The sequence below is a fragment of the Hemisphaericaspora subhashii genome (assembly GCF_019202705.1).
Source record: "Hemisphaericaspora subhashii strain CBS 10753 chromosome Unknown scaffold37, whole genome shotgun sequence".
Classification (NCBI taxonomy): Eukaryota; Fungi; Ascomycota; class Pichiomycetes; order Serinales; family Debaryomycetaceae; genus Hemisphaericaspora; species Hemisphaericaspora subhashii.
Window position 1 is genome coordinate 118,383 of NW_026057379.1, and position 19,576 is coordinate 137,958.

At 33.8% G+C, this 19,576-nt stretch overlaps 8 protein-coding genes across 8 annotated transcripts; 4 read left to right on the plus strand and 4 right to left on the minus strand. All coding sequences in view use genetic code 12, as the record gives it.

Moving 5' to 3' along the window:
- Positions 1-678: 678 nt before the first annotated feature.
- On the plus strand, positions 679-4,944 carry J8A68_004892 (uncharacterized protein; the record flags this gene model as incomplete). The annotated part of the gene is made up of 1 exon (XM_049408899.1): positions 679-4,944. One exon carries the CDS (start codon positions 679-681, stop codon positions 4,942-4,944), a length of 4,266 nt encoding a protein of 1,421 aa, XP_049261856.1.
- Positions 4,945-6,912: 1,968 nt separating this feature from the next.
- On the plus strand, positions 6,913-7,248 carry J8A68_004893 (uncharacterized protein; the record flags this gene model as incomplete). The annotated part of the gene is made up of 1 exon (XM_049408900.1): positions 6,913-7,248. The coding sequence occupies one exon, from the start codon at positions 6,913-6,915 to the stop codon at positions 7,246-7,248; it is 336 nt and encodes a 111-aa protein (XP_049261857.1).
- A 1,379-nt stretch (positions 7,249-8,627) lies between these two features.
- On the plus strand, positions 8,628-10,904 carry J8A68_004894 (uncharacterized protein; the record flags this gene model as incomplete). The annotated part of the gene is made up of 1 exon (XM_049408901.1): positions 8,628-10,904. One exon carries the CDS (start codon positions 8,628-8,630, stop codon positions 10,902-10,904), a length of 2,277 nt encoding a protein of 758 aa, XP_049261858.1.
- Positions 10,905-11,672: 768 nt separating this feature from the next.
- Positions 11,673-11,891, plus strand: ATX1 (copper metallochaperone; the record flags this gene model as incomplete). The annotated part of the gene is made up of 1 exon (XM_049408902.1): positions 11,673-11,891. The coding sequence occupies one exon, from the start codon at positions 11,673-11,675 to the stop codon at positions 11,889-11,891; it is 219 nt and encodes a 72-aa protein (XP_049261859.1).
- Positions 11,892-11,992: 101 nt separating this feature from the next.
- On the minus strand, positions 11,993-14,293 carry DSL1 (Dsl1p; the record flags this gene model as incomplete). The annotated part of the gene is made up of 1 exon (XM_049408903.1): positions 11,993-14,293. The coding sequence occupies one exon, from the start codon at positions 14,291-14,293 to the stop codon at positions 11,993-11,995; it is 2,301 nt and encodes a 766-aa protein (XP_049261860.1).
- Positions 14,294-14,641: 348 nt separating this feature from the next.
- On the minus strand, positions 14,642-15,607 carry J8A68_004897 (uncharacterized protein; the record flags this gene model as incomplete). The annotated part of the gene is made up of 1 exon (XM_049408904.1): positions 14,642-15,607. One exon carries the CDS (start codon positions 15,605-15,607, stop codon positions 14,642-14,644), a length of 966 nt encoding a protein of 321 aa, XP_049261861.1.
- A 397-nt stretch (positions 15,608-16,004) lies between these two features.
- Positions 16,005-17,042, minus strand: J8A68_004898 (uncharacterized protein; the record flags this gene model as incomplete). Its single annotated transcript, XM_049408905.1, has 1 exon — positions 16,005-17,042. The coding sequence occupies one exon, from the start codon at positions 17,040-17,042 to the stop codon at positions 16,005-16,007; it is 1,038 nt and encodes a 345-aa protein (XP_049261862.1).
- Positions 17,043-17,315: 273 nt separating this feature from the next.
- Positions 17,316-18,935, minus strand: J8A68_004899 (uncharacterized protein; the record flags this gene model as incomplete). The annotated part of the gene is made up of 1 exon (XM_049408906.1): positions 17,316-18,935. One exon carries the CDS (start codon positions 18,933-18,935, stop codon positions 17,316-17,318), a length of 1,620 nt encoding a protein of 539 aa, XP_049261863.1.
- Between the last annotated feature and the right edge of the window lie 641 nt (positions 18,936-19,576).

The following is a 19,576-nucleotide window of genomic DNA, read 5'->3' on the forward strand; positions in this document are numbered from 1 at the left end:
TTACACGCCGCTTCCCAATAGTGGATGGGCTTTCATTTATTTTACGAATGCGTGGGCTTTAACTGCCAGTCATAAAAGTGGCACAAAATTTGAAAAAAATCGGAAACTATTCCCTTTTGAGAATAGATAAATCCGTCATTTGTCCGATTGACATACATTTAAATCCATTGAATGGGTACATTTAAGAAAAGATACTTATGCAAACAATCTAGATGACGGTATTACATTGAATGAAACACCGATGATTGGGTTAAATGAGCCGTTTGAGTTTGGTGTGTTTGAAAAGGGATTAGACGATTAAAGATAAAGCGGATCGGAAATAACAAATTTAATTTTTTTTTTTTACCGCCGTGCTACTAAAATTTCAATTAGAGGCTTATAAATTAATTAGGAGTTAATAAACATAAATTAAATATGAGAAATGGCATTAAATGGCATGAAACATTTTCTATTATCATTTTACTCCTTTATTCTTTAACTTAAAGAAACAATAAACAAATAGGAAAAGAAAAATTAGTCATCTTTTATTTTGATTTTGATTTTCGTTGATACTTTCCTTTTGCCACTTTAAATAACTATTTACACTCAAATATATATAGACTAAGTATAATTCCCATAATTCAATAGGATTATGCTATAGAAATTTGCTAATACAATAACAAAACATTACTAATAATCATGAATGATCCAGATGGTTCATTAGAATTAGGTGATAATGAATATCAACCTCAAAAGAGATTGATGAGTTTTATGTTTAGAAAAAAAGTATATCCAATTCCAAAAGATGATGAAAGAACTTTACATCCTTTAGCTTCAGCTAATATTATTAGTAAAATATTCTTTTGGTGGTTATTTCCAATTTTAAAAGTTGGTTATTCAAGAACTTTACAACCAAATGATTTATGGGTTTTAACTGATGATATGAAAGTTGAACATTTTACTGATAAATTCAATTTTTATCTTGCACAAGAACGAGAAAAGGCTCAACGAAAACATATTGCTAATAAATGTAAAGAAAGAAATGAAACCCCTGAAACTTCAAGTGTTACTCCTGAAGATGATTTACAAGATTTCGTCTTGACTCCATTTAATATGATTATGATATTAATGCGTACTTTAAAAGGTCAGTTGATTTTTGCAACCTTGATGGCTCAAATTGGTTTATGTGGATTGGCGTTTTCTCCTTTATTATCAAAATATTTGATTCAATTTGTACAAGAAAGAGCTTTAGGCTTAGAACCTCATCCTGGTAAAGGTATTGGTTATGCATTTGGTGTCGTCTTATTATCACTTACAAGTGGTATTTTATTCACTCATTTCTTTTATTGGGGCTTCGTAATGGGTACGGAAACTAAATCATTATTAACTAATGAAATCCTTAAGAAGTCTTTGAAATTAAGTCCTGAAGGTAGACATAAATTCCCCACGGGGAAAATCACATCGATGATTACTACTGATTTATCAAGAATTGAAATTGCAGTTATTATGCAACCCCTTCTTATTTGTTTACCTCTCCCAATGATTATTGCAATCGTTGTTTTAGTGGTTAATATTGGTGTATCTGCAGTTGTCGGTATTGGTATTTTCTTATCTTTCTTGGGTGTTTTATCAGTTGGTGCTAAAAAATTATTCGATCTTAGAGAAGTTGTAAGTAAGATTACTGATAAGAGAGTTAATTTAATTAAAGAAATTTTAAATAATTTAAAAATGATCAAATATTATTCCTGGGAACTTCCATATCATAGAAACATTATGCTAATCAGAGATCAAGAAGTTAACATCATCTTAAAGATTCAAGCAATTAGAAATGTTATTTATGGTTTAGCTATGACATTAACTGGTATTTCATCGATGATTGCTTTCTTAGTTTTGTATGCTATTAAAGGAAATACTGCTAATCCTGCCAACATCTTTTCATCACTTTCTGCATTTGGTATTTTAGCCATTTTGATTTTCTTCATGCCACAAGCTTTAAGTACTAGTGCTGATATGGCTATGGGATTCAAAAGAATTGGTGCTTTACTTTGTGCTCCTGAAGAGATTTCTTATGAAAATTATAGGAATTTCAATGATCCTGAAAATAAATTAGCTGTTGGAATTTCTCAAGCTTCTTTCAAATGGATGATTTTTGAAGATGAAATCCTCGATGAAGAAAGTCTTAATGAGGAAACTGATGAAACGGACAACAACAACAACAAAAAATCCAAAAAGAAGAAGAAATTATCCAAGAAAGCTAAAGCCGAACGAGAACAACGGAGAAAAGAATTAGAAAAGGATATCGAAGAAAGAAAGAAAGATCGTGAAAAGTATGGTTCAACAAACTCAACTAATTTCTCCGGGTTCAAGAATATCAATTTATCTATCAAGAAGGGTGAATTCGTCGTTATTACTGGTCCAGTCGGTTCTGGTAAGACATCGTTATTGAATGCAATTGCCGGTACTATGAAATGCGAACAAGGTGAAATTGATATCAATGGGCAACTCTTATTATGTGGAGCACCATGGATTCAAAATAGTACAATTAGAGAAAATATTATTTTCGGTTCTGAATTCGATCAGAAATTTTATGAAAGTGTCGTACATGCATGTTCATTACAGATTGATTTGGATAATTTACCAGGTGGTGATTTTACAGAAGTTGGTGAAAGAGGGATTACTTTATCTGGTGGTCAAAAGGCGAGAATTCATTTAGCTCGTGCTGTTTATGCTAATAAAGATATTGTTTTGATGGATGATATCTTAAGTGCTGTAGATGCTAGAGTTGGTAAACATATTCTTAATAATTGTTTGCTTGGTTTATTGAAAGATAAAACGAGAATCTTGGCTACTCATCAATTGGCATTAATTGGTCAAGCTGATAAAATTGTGGTTGTTGATAAGGATGGTTCTATTGATCTGGGTACTATGACTGAATTATTACAAAGAAATGAAACATTTAGTAAACTTATGGAATATAGTAAATTGGAACAGGATAAAGAAGAATTCGATTCGGATTCTAGTGATACCAATGAAAAATCAAGTCTTGTTAAGGTACATGAAACAATCGATTCTGAAGAGGAAGAATGTGAAAAATACAATGTCAACAAGAGTGTCGCAAAGGGTAAAATCATTGAAGATGAAGAAAGAGCAATCAACCATATCACATTGGATATTTATCACAATTATATTCAACAAGGTTCAGGGAAACTTGGAGTTGTAGGATTTTTGGCTGTATTTGTTTTATTGATCTCACTTTATACCTTCTGTTCAATCTTTACTAATACTTGGCTTTCATTTTGGATTTCTCATAAGTTCCCAGGTAGAGGTAGTGGGTTTTATATTGGATTATATGTGATGTTTAACCTTTTGACTACGATACTTTTGGTTGTTTCCTTTATTGCTTTAATTACCATGACAACTGTCTCATCCAAGAATTTGAATCTTAAGGCTATCAATAGAATCCTATATACACCAATGGCATTTATGGATGTTACACCAATGGGAAGAATCTTGAATAGATTTACCAAAGATACCGATGTTTTAGATAATGAAATCAGTGAAAATTTGAGATTCTTAGCTATGTCAATTGCACAAATGATTGGTTCTTTCATTCTTTTCATCATTTATATTCCATGGATTGCACTTGCTATTCCATTTATTGGTATTTTCTTTGTCATGATTGCCAATTATTTCCAAGCCTCAAATAGAGAAGTCAAACGGTTAGAAGCTATTCTTAGATCATTTGTTTATAATAATGTTAATGAAGTTTTGAGTGGTATGGAAACTATCAAATCTTATGATGCACAACTTAGATTCGGGGATATTAGTAGTAAGTATATCAACCATGCAAATGAAGCTTCTTTCCTTGTTTATGCTTGTCAAAGATGGGTCGCTATTCAATTAGAATTGTTGGCCGATGCTGTTTTATTATTGGTTGCATTGTTATGTGTTAATAAGGTTTTTGATATCAGTCCTGCTTCTGTTGGTTTATTATTAACTTATTCCTTACAAATTTCTGGTGAATTATCAAATGTTATTAGAACTTTTACACAAGTTGAAAATGATATGAATTCAGTTGAAAGAGTTTGTCATTATGGATTGAAATTAGATCAAGAAGCTCCATACACTATAGCTGATACCAAACCTTCTCTGGATTGGCCACAACAAGGTGAAATTGAATTCGCGGAAGCTTCAATGAAATATAGACCAGAATTACCATTAGTACTCAAGAATCTTTCATTTAGCGTTTCTCCTCATGAAAAAGTTGGTATTTGTGGTAGAACTGGTGCTGGTAAATCATCAATCATGTCTGCTATTTATAGATTGGTAGAATTGGAAGGTGGTAAGATTGTTATCGATGGTGTTGATATTTCCACAATTGGTATGAATGATTTAAGATCCAAATTGTCCATTATCCCTCAAGATCCTGTTTTATTCAATGGTACTATTAGAAGTAATTTAGATCCTTTCAAAGAACATCAAGATGATGCATTATGGGACTCATTAAGTAGATCAGGTATTGTCACTACTCAAGATATCGAAGAATACAAAAAGATTGACAAATCAACTCCATCTGAAGATTTACCTAAATTCCATTTAGATAAGATTGTTGAAGATGAAGGACTAAATTTCTCCCTTGGTGAAAGACAATTGGTTTCATTCGCTAGAGCAATGGTTAGAGAATCTAAGATTTTGATTCTTGATGAAGCTACTTCTTCGATTGATTATAAGACCGATAACACCATTCAAAAGACAATTGCCACTGAATTTGCTCATTGTACAATTTTGTGTATTGCTCATAGATTGAAGACCATTCTTAATTATGATAGTATTCTTGTTATGGATAAAGGAGAGGTTGCTGAGTTTGATACTCCATGGAAGTTGTTTAATACTCCAGGAAGTACATTTAGAGAGATGTGTGATAAATCAAATATTTCCGAGGATGATTTTGAGCATAAGTATTAAGTAGAAGTAGTGTAAATATTTTGTAAACACTGATAGATTAATTAATATAATATTTTGCATCTTTGAATTACTATTCCATAACATATCTCTTAGCTTATTGTTGGATTAAGTGGATTGAGGTAAAGTAGGTAACCGAATTATTATCCCACAGCCATTCTATTGCTACAGTACGCATGTTGCGTTAGCCCCATGCAAAAAACCAAAAGTGCCGAAGCATCAAGTCTTATTAAACACTCTAGACCGAACTGATTTTAGCAAAGAGAGAAGAATTTAAGATACTTCAAAATATACAACATATTGCAAAGAGTTAGTATTAGGCAGATATCTGTCACATGTCATGTCGCTATTATTGTTAAAAAAAACCACGAAAACAATTTCCCGAATTTCTCGGTCTATTCTCATTGAACGAAGATGATTGTGAAGGCCCTATTAGAAATCCAGATGTCTCCAAAGGAAAGATAATCGAAGAAGAGGAAATAGCAGTGAATTGTATTACAGCAGCTGTATGCAAGAACTGCATTCAACAAGGTTCAGGGAAATTTGGAGTGTCTGGCTTCTTCACATTATTTGCCCTGTTGCTTGCCTTGTAATCATTCTGTGAAATCTTACCAGCACTTGACTTTCGTTTCGGATTGCTAACAAGTTTCAACTTAAATCGACTCGATTCTACATTGGCTTTTAGGTTTTGTTCAATATTTTAACGACATTTTTCTTGATCCTTGCATATGTTGCCCTTAGTACAACGCCAACACTCTCGGCCAAGGACTTACAGGTCAAACCTATCAACAAGATCCTATACTCAAGAATGTAATTCACCGTCATCACTCCGGTGGGAAGGATTTTGAATAGATTTGCCAAAGATACAGATGTCTTGGATAATGAACTTTGTGAGAATTTAAGATTCCTATGTACTTCGATAGCTAAAATGATTGGAATTTTTATCCTTTGTATTGTTTATATGCCTTGTTTGATGCTGGCATTTCTATTGTTCTTTTTCTTTTTATTTTAGTTGCCAAATACTACCAAGCATCGAATAGGGAGGTTAAGAGATTGGATGTTATTCTTACGTCATTTGTATACAACAATGTGAAGGAATCCTTAAGTGGAATAGATACCGTTAAGATCCATTATGCAGAACTTAGATTTAATGATTTCAACAACCAGTTAATTAATCGTACAAATTAAACATCGTTTGTTGTGACAGCTAGTCAACGATGGATTGGGATACAGTTGGTATTATTAGCAAATGGATTAGTGTTACTAGTCGCTTTATTACGTGCGAATAAGGTTTAATATCAATCCGGTTTCAATTGGTTTGTTGTTAAAGTACTCTTTTCAAATTGCCAGTGAATTATTGAATGTTATCAGGTACTGACTACTAAAATGATATAAACTCGGCAGAAAGAATGTGTCAATATGCATTACATTTAGATCAGGAATCACCCTATTCACTTACACAGACTAGACGTTCTGGGAACTGGCCAAGGAAAGGTGACATTGAATTTCGTGAATCGTTGAAGTATAGAGCTGGCTTGCATATGGTTCTTAAGAATCTTTCGTTCAAAGTTGATTCACATGAAAAGATTGGTATTTGTGGGAGAACTGGTACAGGGAAATCTTCAATTAAGATTACTTTATTTCAATCGGTTGAGAAGGAAAGTGGTGGAATTATTATTGATGGAGTCGATATATCAAAAATTGGTTTGATTTGAGACCCAAAAATGTCTATTATTCCTCAAGATCCAGTTCTTTTCAATGGTGCTATGAGAAGCAACTTAGATCCATTCAATGAATATCCGAACCAAGAATTGTGGGATGTAATAAGAAGAACTGGGAAAACCAAATCCAAAGATATTGAAGAATACAGTTTAACGAATCCACTTCAGCCGAAGAATTACCCAAATTCAAGTTGTTGAAGATGAAGGACAAAACCTTTCTTAACGTCAATTGGTCACATTTACTAGAGCCATGCTTAGAGATTCGAGGATATTAGTTCTTGAGGAAGGTACCTCGTCAATCAATTTCGAAGCAGATAATATTACCCAAGAAACAGTGGATACAGAGTTTGCTGTTTGTCTCATCCTATGCATTGCCTATAGATTAAATACAATTCTTGTTGTGGATAGAGGAGAAGTTGCTGAATTTGATGCTCCCTTAGCTTTGTTTAACACCCCTGGTACTACAAAATTCAGAGAAATGTGTGACAGTCCAACATTGTGGCTGAAGATTTTGCAATCAAGGAGTAAAATACTAGTTTCTGCCATTTTTAAGTATTCAGTTGATTACTTTTATTTTCAGTATTAAGTATAGTATATAGAACACACACATGAATGAAATGTTCTATTTTTCAACACTGTCAATGGGCTACCCCTCATTAAAGAATAGCAGTTCGTATTTATAAGAAGTTGTGCATAAACCCGCACGCACTCGCAACCTTTTAGCGAACTGCAGGAACGCCAAAATTCAGGCAACAGAAATTTCCAAATTTTGAGATTTATCTGATTTTGTGATTCATGAGACAATATGACATCGGGAATGTTTCGCAACAATGTATACATTGGATGCTTGATTGAAAATATCTTCGGAAGGTAATTCCATTCCAAATTAGAAAAGAGTATCGTCCATGTTTGAAAATGTACAATCCACAGATCTCAGAGATCAGAAAAGAAGCCGAAACTAACGATACTCGAATCGATAAGTTATAGAAGCAAGTCTAATGCAACCGGGTGTAAAACTACAATACATTTGGAAATTTTATTGTTTGACGATCAATCTACCAGTTTTCTAAATTTCAGATTCTTATGCACCACGACTTATTTTCGGAAATTCGATAACGAATTCCGGATGCCGTCTGAAAACGTTTGGCAGGAACTTGCATGTCTCAAACTTCTACGATTAATGATTGTAGTCATCCTTTTCATATCTCGGTCATGCACGAGACTCAAGCGCATTCGGGAAGCTTATAGGGTTTCCGTGCCGTATGCAAGTTCTTTCTAGAAGGCGAACAGGGTCACTTAAATCAATAAAAGAAGACGAGGAAAAAAAAAATTTCTCTAAAAATAATAATTCGTCAAAAAAATATTCGTGAGAAAAAAAAAAAATAACGGAACTACTTCTCCTCTTGAAAAATGTAGGAAACAAGCCGAACAACCAAATGAAAATTTCAACTATTTTTCAAGAATGCGAACGAAGGTCCATCCCAAAGCCAAGGGCATCATACAGTACATATCTCTTACATGACACATAATTTCTCTCAATAAAAAGAAACGGAACCTGGGTTTCTAATTCCCCCCTTTTACCACGAGAACACATAATGACATCTTCATTGACACCTAAGGTCGTGTTGCCTGTATAGGTCGACGTAGGGCGAAATATCACGTCATAAAAGAAATACCGCAAAATTTCAACCCTCCTTGTAAATTGCTCTTATCACGGAGATGATGCAGAACGGAATGTCAGTTTTTGTGGCTTGTAGTTCTTCTAGAAGACATTGCCAATTGGAGGGGGTTTTTATATTTATACAAGTTTTTTTCCTTCTTTAAATTCAATTCGCCATTAATAGCTTCTTTTTTTCTAACATACAAAATTGTTGTAAAAAAAACAATTAAAGGAAACTTTCGTGTTTATATCAAAATTTCAATAAAGAATTCACTTAAAAGAAGGGATCCTAGTGTTATAACGAGATGCCTCGTCGTAAACCAAAACCAGACAAAAACAAGCAGGAGGAACGACCTCCGTCAGATCTAAATTTAAGAAATCACTCTGCGACAACACAACCGCCAATACAAATTTGGCAGCATCAACCAAACCAACAACAAAATCATCAACAACAACAAAACCAGCAGTACTTGCAACAACCAAATTTTCCTCTAATTCATCAATATCAGAATGCTTCAAATATGTCGTATCAGAATCCTAATATGGCATACTTACAGCCGTACGAATTTCATAACCCTAGTCATATTGGTTATCAAACGCTTCCTGGTAATTACCCAATGCAACCAATTCCGGCGCATCGGCATCCACAATTCGGTTCAACACCTTATGCTTTGCCAGTGAATACTAATAGCTCTGCGAATAATAACACTCCTCAGACGCAAATAGATCTACTACAGAAGTTCGAGGTTGAAGTAATGCAAAATATCACCTCGAGAACGGTCTCGGACCGATTAGAGACACAGACCAGGGCAGCATATATGCATCACATACGAAGTTACATTATGTTTTGTGTAAACAAACGTATGGATAATTTTTACGTGACATATTCAAATGCTAAAGAGTTCATTTTGGGGGAGGTTTCAAACGGAGTCAAAATAACCGAAGGTACTATAAAAAATGTTACATCTGCCCTAAATTTGCTTCAAGAAATGAATAAAATCGTATATGGCGATAAACAATCTGATGAGGCTTTGGCCGGAAAGTTAATCCGAGAAATTCTCAATAGTTTAGAAAACCAATGTCCACAGCCATCAATGCATGAGGGAGGCAGGACGACCGCAACCAAATTGTCTTCGGAACAAGCTTCCGATTGGGTCAATTTAGAGAAAACATTCTTCAAACTTAGTGAAGTTTCAAAGCATAGATTGTCCGAGGGGGAAGTACTATTATTAAAGAAGTTTGATAATGAAGTTATCGAATCAGAGAAGACTACAGCAATTTTGGAAAACTTAACTGAGAATACATTCAAGTCATACTCAACTGATATTAAACGATTCATCAAGTTTTGTGCAAGACAAGGAAGGGATAATTTCTTGTTGGAACCAGAGATCTTGACTAAATTCATCAAGCTAGAATTCAACCAAAAGAAGAATAAGCTTACTTCGACTAGACTTAGAAATCTTAGAAGTAGTTTATTGAAGTTGCATCAATTGAATTCCTTAGCTTATGATATTGAATATTCTGAGGGACAAGTCGTTTATCTCATTAACAAATTTCTTGATAATATAGAAGGCTTACCGAATTTTGAAGAATCTGATCAGGATAAATTATTGTCAAAATTGCAAACAATGTGCGATCAAACAACCTTGTTATCGGGGTTATCCGATGGAAGCAGGAAATTATACTTTAATGAATATAGTCGATATGCCATGTTTTGCAGCCGAGAGGGGTATGATCATTTCCATTTAACGGGTGATTTGATTAAAAAGTTTTTCATTAATGATATTATTGGCAGAAAGCCAAACTTCTCAGGTAAGAAATTGCAAGAGATCTTAAGTCGTTTGAATAGATTACATTCAATCAACGCAGAAGTGTTTCCAGGCTATCCATCTACTATTCCTGATATCCATTTGGTTAAAGATTTCTTAAAGGAGTACAAAAAGTCAACGATGTTAGACGGATCGTTAAGTAGTTCTTCTTCTACAATTAGTACAATGGCTTCCACTACTGATCCATCCACCACTCCTGTGCCTACATATCCTCCTGCTGTTGCAAAGCAGGAGAATTCTTTTGAAAAGAAACGACCAAGGGCCCACCCTGTCGTTTCCGATACACTATCTGTCACCCAAACTAGCGAGTCATTCAGAGATGACGAAAAAGAACGCGAAATTGATGGAAGGCCCGATCTAAAGAGAGTGAAATCAAAACAATCAGCCAGTGATGACCAGATTCCTCGTTTTGTTATGAATAGAAACATCCAAACTGTGACCCAGCTAGTTGAAGAATGGTATTCCATCTTACAAAGAAATTCAAGATATGGACAAGGTTGGATTCAAAGTGTTATTGATTTCGAGTTGTTTAATAATCGAAAGTTGTTAATTGATCTAATTGAACAACTTTTACAAGAGGTGTATAATAAAAACATCACCGATCAAGATTACGTGTATGATGTTGCTAAAGTATTTGATGATTATATGGATCGTAAACATATTGGATTAGATGAATTGATTAATAAAGTTAGAAATTATTCAGTTTATACTAAACGTGAGTTTTTACGAATCTTAACAAATAGAAAGAAGTGAGTTAATTTTATTTGCTAAAATATACTACTTGCTTACTTGGTTAATGTAAAATGTTTTAATGAACTAAAAATAATGAATTAAAAAATATATTTAATGATTGCTAGTTTGATTTTTTGTTTTTGTTTTGGAGGTTATGAGGTTTGGGATTTTTTTGTTAATTTGGTTTTTGCTACAATATTTATTTATTATTTTTGCTTTTATAGAATTAGATTATTATTTGTATAATTATAATGTAATTAATGTAATTTAAAATTAATACATGTAATTGTGTTTATCCGTGCACGGACTTATGCAACTTTATTTGCAATTGTAAAAATTCGCAGCACACCAAACCAACAAACGATATATTTGTATACTGTAACTACATTTACTGTTGTACAATATATATCATCATCTAATCAACATGGCGATAAACACCTCAATCTCATTCAACTTCATTTACCTCCAGTTTATTCGATTTCTGAAGTTTATCTTCATCTCCCAGATTTACGTTGGGTCGTGTCCAATTCAATTACCGTGCCACAGTTTATGAATTTTATTTTTTTATCTGAACCATCAAATCTTATGCTGGGCAGAAAGCGCGATGACGGTACAGGATCTTCTTGATTACAAAGCAATTTTTAAAAGGTTTACGTCATTCTTTTACGCAGGCATTATTACGAAACTAATTTATAAATAGTTTTCCTGATAATTTATATATAAGAAAGAAAAAGAACGACTTATAGACTCCTTTCCTTTCATATCCCCTTTTCAAACCACTTATACATCATGCATAAATATCATTTCAATGTTGCTATGTCCTGTTCAGGCTGTTCAGGTGCTGTTCAAAGAGTCTTGGCTAAATTAGATGGAGTCAAAGATACCAATATTTCCTTGGAAAGTCAAACTGTTGATGTTACCACTGAAGATTCTCTCGATTATGATACTGTCTACAATACTATTTCCAAGACTGGTAAGAAGATCCACTCTGGTGAAACCCTTGAATAGATCATATAGGTTATTGGTGAAACCCTTGAATAGATCATATAGATTATTACTATTTAATTACTTAATAGTACGACAAATACCATAATAGAATTGTTTTTGGATTAATTCATGGTTCTAAATTCTATAATCTCATTTATACAACTATCCCTGACGTCACTTTGGATAAAGACATTACGAATTATTCTAATTAATTCTTCAGTTGTCAAATCATATAAATCACCAGCGTAAAATCTATCCATAATATCTCTCAAATGATTATTTAACAAGAATTGAACATTGTTTAACTTACTATATGATTCGACAGAATCCTTTGGAATTTGAATCTGTTGAAGAATTGGAATTGTAACATTATTCAATGAATCAATAACTTGTGTGATTTTATTACATTGCATTTCGCTTATATCAGGTAACTCCACAATCTTCGAAATTAACCACTTATTACCATAGTTCATTAACTCAATAATCAATTGTTTGAATTTATATTTATTACTTTTAAGATATTGTTTCTTTTCAAATAATTTATTTAACCACTCGTAAACCTTACTCACTTCCCCCATATTATAATCGTCCAATATATCATCGTAATTATCTCCCTCGTCCCCCGACGTTCCACCCAAATCAAGCCCTGACAAAATAGATTCAAATTCAGAATAATACTCATTTCGTACTTGATTCCATTGTGATTCAACAAAATTGATGAATTCAGATATGTCTGATTTAGATGACAAATACTGAAAATCATTATACATCAAAAATGAACTTGATAAAGGAGTATATGTGACCAAAGACAATGATTCAATTGCGGACACAATATATCTCAAATCAATTGAATGCGATTTAAATTCTTCAAGAATGGTGATCAAATTATTAGGCAATTGCGTGATTTGCATGCTGCCCTTTTTCTGAACTTGTTTCGTTTCTATTGTTTTACTTTCAATTGGAGTTGGGGCTATTATTGGCTGCGCAGGGGTTGGTGTTAACGTCTTCTCTTTTGGATCCGGTTTAGACTGCTGTGCAGTAGGTGTATCTTCTTCCTCATCCCAGTCTTCTTCCCATTGATCATTCCAATTGTCTTCTTGTTCATCTCCTGATTTTTGTTTCCTATCGTGATTTGCATGATCGTCTTCATCCCAACTGTTCTCCCACTGGTCATTCCATGAATCCGCATCTGCATCCTGATTAACTGGCTCATTGTCATCATCACTCCATTGAGCATTCCAATCATCTTCAGCCTTCGAAGGCACTGCTTCTATGACTGGCGCTGCTGGTTGAGGTGGAGGGGCATGTGATATTGAATTATTCGTTCCATTCGTTCTCTTGCCAGTCACTTCGATTTCTTCGGGTATATCAAATTCAACTTCTTCCACTACTTCAAACAGACTATTTTTAAATTCATTTCTAATTCGATCTATAAATCCATCAATTATCCAATCAAAGTACAACTTATTCAATTTCTCATCAATGGCTCCACCTGGTTGGTTCTCCAATCTTCTTAATATACTCCAATGAGTCTGTCTGCTTAAGTTAACTAGACCGTTTAATTCATTGATCTGATATTCGTTGTTTATTATTTGATTAATGTTGGATGATATTTTGCTGGTTATCATGGGTTGGATTTTTGAATTTAGATAATTTCTGATATTTTCATTGTTTAATTCATTGATAAATTTCATAAAGTTTGCTAATGATAATAAAAACGATGGCTGTTGTTCTGGCAGAGAGGAGTCTGAAAGAGCCATTGCGATGCTATCTTCATCTTCTTCATGTGAGACTGAAATCTGTTTGTCATGGGAAAGTATTGAATCTATTATCTCATCCCATTGTAGTTTATATTGATTATAGGTGTCTAGGACATATGCATTCTTAGATATAAACAGATTGAAGTCACTTAAGATTGAAATATTGACAATTGAATAACAATCAGGAATCAAAAGTTTTAAATAATCATTCAATTGTTGAATAAATGTGGATTTGTAGTTATCATACTGCTTGTTTATTTGTTTATAAATGATGAAACTATTGGAATTGGTAATAGAAGTTGATCTGAATAAGTTATGTAATTGCTGTAAATCTAATAAGTCTACAATTGTCTTTGGTTTGTCTAACAACGACTTTATTTCAGTCAATTTCTTATTCAATTCTATCAAATGGGATAATTCATGAATATTCTTGTTGACAACTTCAAATCGACTATTTAGTTGGGTTATGGATTGATTGCTTAGATCATTTTCATCTGTTTCTTGTTGTATCCCTTCATCAACTTCAATCATGAATTGCTGTCTCAATGAAGAATCATTTTCTAATGACGATTTAATAAGGATAGACTGTGTAATACCATCAATCTGTCGGTCTATATTCTCTAGATACAGCTCCTGTTCAACCAATAACCCATCAAATGACATCTTTAAAGTTTAAAAAGCACAGTTGTATTTTATGGCTTTATAAGTTTTACAACCATCAAATGTTGACGAAATCAAATTCCGCTTCCCATTTTTTTCCTTGAATGGAGTTTGATTGGTAGCGTTGTATATGATAGCATCGAAAGGTGTTGCAAAACTATCGAAAGAGAGAAATCTGGTAAAAAGTACAGAATGGGTTGAGTAAATGAAGAACCCGAGCTGTTTGTTTAGGGGCTAACAATGAAAGAACATCAATCTATTTCAGCTACACTTTGTATCTCTATATAAAAAAATATTATGTATGTATAAACTATATAGTTTTTTAAATCAACCTTCCAGAGGGAAATCATTTTATATCAAATCTTCTGTAATATCGTCATCTACATATTCATCGTCTTTATTCATTCTGTAAACAGTCATTGCCATACTTGCGAAGTTCAATATACTCATAGTCCAATCAGGTAAGATGACTTGATATAACTCAATTAAATTGAATCCTAAATCTAAGAAATTACCAATCAATTCAATTATTAACATTACTTTATCAAATTTTAAATCTTTTAATACTTTATTATACTTCTTTTCAATATCTTCATTCATTGCAGTGGAATTCTTCTTTGCTTGTCTATTTAATAAATCCATTTCAATACGTACCTTATTAATCTTACGGATAACATTAAGTAATTGGGATATTGTTTTTCTAACCAAGAATATTAAGATGATTACCCAAAGCTTATTGGTTTGTTTTAACAATCTCAGTAAGAATTTAGGAAACATTGGGAAATGCGAAAGTAAATGTAAATTATCCATTATATTAGCAACGTTTTCTAATGCCGTTACAACCATATTTTCGAATTTCTTAAATGTTAATTTCTCCCCTTGATTTCTATAATAATTATTATTGCTATTTCGTATTGGTCTATTTGGATCTTCTGAAGATGCTGATACTGACGAATTATTACTATCTCTTCTTCTTCTAGGGTTGGTCGAATGTGTGGTAGCTTTAACTAAATCAAACTTTGAAAAGAGTGGAGGGTATTTCGGTTTATCGGGTACTTGTGGTAACTTATTAAACTTATTATAGACTTGCAGCCTCTTCTTGTTTGATGATGTTTGTGTTGTTGTTGTTGATTGTGAATTTAATAAAGTTGATAATTTATTTAACTTATCAGATGTGATTGCTGTATTTCCGTTTTGTTGTTCTTGTTTTGCTAAGTTAATTAAATTGTTAATGATCTCCTGTCTCTTTTCGACTGTTGCTGCTGCTTGTGGTGTTACAATAGTAGTGGTAGTAACCATAGTGTGTCCATTCAACATATAAGTTTATCTTGTCACAAGAAAAAGTGGAGTTGCTTAATTCCATTTAGAAATTTACAACGTAAAAATTAACTAAAAAAGCTTTTTTTTTTTGGCTCCGGTTTTCGACGTTCAGCCGAGGATCAAAAGTAGAAGGAATTTATTCGAGCGGAACAATCCAAATGTAGTAATTAGGTGACGACAACAACATTCAGAAATAACCGGTAATGTCGTCAATCAAAATTATCACCGGTAGGACCCTACCTCGAACATGGTTGGTATCCTCCTACAGTTATTGATCGATTGCTGTAGTGAATTTGCTTTAGATGTTTCGTCTTCAGCCTCACGATGAAAGATTAGAAACCCCACACTTTACAACACTACCACTACGAACATAAACATACGCCTAGTACTTTTCCTATTGACCTATAAATTCTGCTAAAAAGCTTCCTACTAAATCCATGAACTTAATACTGTCATTCGGAACAAATGAGTTTATGGAATGGATGAACTGCTTGATTTTATTGGTATCCTTTATCCCGTCAATACTTATTATGTTGAATTTTCTAGTATACACAACTGAAATTTTTGACATTTTGTAAGGATATACATCCAATTGATAAGTTTCTGAATCTAACTGTTGAACTTTAATATCCTTTGGCTCAGCCGAAAGCAACAAAAGTATTTCCAGCATATGTTTAGCGAATTGTGCATATTCTTGAGTTCCTTTCTCTACCACGCTCCATTGATCCTGACTGTTTGCCGATAGGGCTGCTTTTGTTTTTAAGTTCAATAATCTCTTGCGGATTTCCTCTTTCTCGTTTTCGACTTCTCGCAATTGAGCCTTTATCTCATCCTTTTGTTTACTCAATTCATCTAACTGCTTTTGTTCAAGCTCGGTTTGAAGTTTATTCCATTCAATTTCGGACTCAAAATCCCCAGTTGGATTCTCTTGGTCAAGTTTAGATTGAATTATTAACAGTACATCGGGATCGCACAGATTTATCATGCTTTGTAGTTCGTTCTCCAAAGCTTCAGCGTCATCAAGTAAATCTTTAAACACCTGAATCTCACTTTCGTATGTTTTATATAATTCAAGTATTTCCCTTGTATCTTGTTCATGTTCATTAACTTTCAAATACAATTCTGTTTCTAATTTCTGATACTCCTTTTCCGCCTCTGTTGTTTCTTGTTCAATTTGTCTAATTTCCAGCTGGCCAATATCTAAATCATCATCGTCTATCTTTCGAAGTAGCTCTTCCCGAGACATGGATTCTAAGTAAGTGAAGCGCAATTTATCCAAAATTCCTAGTTTATGATTTATTTCGTCATCTATAGCACGAGGATCGACGAGTTTGGTTTGTGATTTGTACTCTTCTTGGGCGTCTAAGATGCTAAGGTTCATACGCTTAGACGTCTCTAGAAACGCCTTAGCTTCTTCAATGTTTGACGTCATTTGATGAAGGACCATCAATTGTTATAGTAGTGCTATTTGGACGCGTCTTTTTTTCTAACCATGTTGAAAATCGCGCGCATCATCTGAACTCAGAGGTTGACTAGTATTCATTAAGTGGACATCGTCGCGTTTGGTACTATAAATGCTTAATGCTGCTATCTAAGAGAGGAAACAGTTTCAAATAAATCATGTTCATGTAACTTCTACTGAATACAAGAAAAACTAAAAATATGCACAGCCTAAATTCATCCTCTTGATTCATAACTTCCCCACTCATTCCAGCTGTTTCGGCCAAATTGCATCTTTTGAATGAGAAATCGCTTGCTTGTACTCTCGTTCAAGTCTATCATATTCCTGTAAGGATATTTCATTCCATTCCTTCTTCTGCGTATGTGCAACTGAGATATTCGCCACTTCAGTGTCGGCCAATTCTCTTGTTCGCTTAGTTGCGAAATAATTCCATATTTCTTCCCGAGAAAGAGCCACTTCCTGTTCTCCCAGTGTAACTCCTCTGGATTGGGAATTTAGGGCTCGTCTAATTTTGACTATTAACTTGATTATTGTTGGTGAATTACATTCGCCTTTCCCTTCATAAACCAATCTTTTAAGCTCCTCTACCCATTCGTCTCGTTGGTCACTATCTAGCTTGTTCCACTCTTCTCTTATTTCCTTGGCCTTTGTGGAGGTCGTTCGTAGCTGAACTGCTCTCTTTGCACAGTAATATCGAAATGCTCTACCCCCCCAGCTAAATTTAGCTGGAGGTTTGCGACTCTCGATGTTCGCCTTTTCCTGTATTGGAATCAATTTTTTATTATAAATGCAATAACCCGAATTCAAAATCTTTTGATACTCCAATCCGTATTTGTTCCTTTCTTCCTTCGAAAGCTTACTCCACTTCTGACTGAGAGAAACCAGGAAAGCCCCATCTTGACCGGCTTTGAAACGAAAATACATCCAGGCATAGACATGGCGGAAATCTCTTTCAAATTCATCCGTACCAGACGACACCTGTTTCTTTGGTGAGGATTCCTTCTTCCTAGAACGCCGATCTAAATATATTGTCATGCAATGGTTCCATTGTTCCTTGGAAAGGGAAGGAAATTCTTGCCGGACAATTGGAGATAATAAGGGTCCTCGGATACCCGAGGGGTAGTAGTGCGGAGTCGCTAATGAAACATAAAAGTCTCTTAGCTTGGTGTTACCGAGTTTTTTTACCATTCCGACAGCTGCTTCAGGCTCGGGCTCAGGCTCGGGCTCAATATAGGGGTGATCATCATCCTCCGACGGAGCCCCTGTAAGGGGGACGATTTTCCCATTATACAAATCCCTTCCAGAAGACAATAATTCAAGATAGGCATCCCTGTATTCAAGCTTTTCTTCGTGAGAAAGAATTTCAAATGCATTAACCCCGTTGTTGATCGGATTATTCAATTCGTTAAAATACTTCTCAGCATTGTTTAGATTAACTTCGTCCTGTAGTACAATTTTATTGTCGATGAATTTATATTTAACTCCAGTAAGTACGGAGATGTTCTCGGATAAAATCAATCTAAGGTCGACATGTTGGTTATCCCAAACATCCTTCCCATTCTGTAGCAATTCTTGGTAAATTAAACGATACTCGTTTCTCATCAAATCAGTCATTCCAAACCACCTGCTTCTAATGTATTCCAATTTTCGAGGACCATTTCGAGGGCATTGATTTAATGCATAGAAATAATTCCACGCTTGTTGCAAAGTAATTGGGGTATTCAATTTGATATTGTTTTCTTTGTCAATGGTTATATCAAGTTTATTTATAGGTCTTATTCGCTCTGGTAACAAAGATGGTACCGAAAATCCTCTTAACTTTTCTTTCAAAGTACGAATACTGATCTCTGGTATCTCTATCATTTTCTTAGTCCACAATGATGTTGGAGAAGAACATGATGTATTGGTTGCTCGTTTCTTCGCCGCTGTCGTGATTTGCCGCCTTCCAATAATACTACTTAGAGAATTATATTTCATCTCTAAGCTTTATTGATAATGTTAATGTACTAAATTGACTCTTATTCTGATAAAAGAAAGTAAAAGTTTAAGACTAAAGAATTTAAATATTTTTTTCCCATATCTAATTACTATTGTATCAAATTGTTATTGGTTCAAATGTTGCATATTGAAATACATTACCAAGCTGAACTTAAGAATTTGAATCTCCTTAAATTCCTTAGATCTTTCAATAAAGTGAAGCGTTAATTACATATTGAAATCGCTGTGTTGAATTGATAATACAGCTTGTAGAATGTTGTTCCTTTAACGATTTCGGTAAAATTTAATTCTTTCCGAACACCTGCAAATCAGGACGTAATGAATAATAAATCTTTTCAATTTATCCGGTCCAGTCCAAAGCTAGTCAATGACCGCTTTTCAAAACCAGATAAGAGAAGAAAATACAAAGGCCAAATGTTCCAATAATTAAATAAAAACTGGCCCCGTTAGTTTTCTCAAAAATTATATATGTATAACACTTATACACAAATTAACACATACTGATA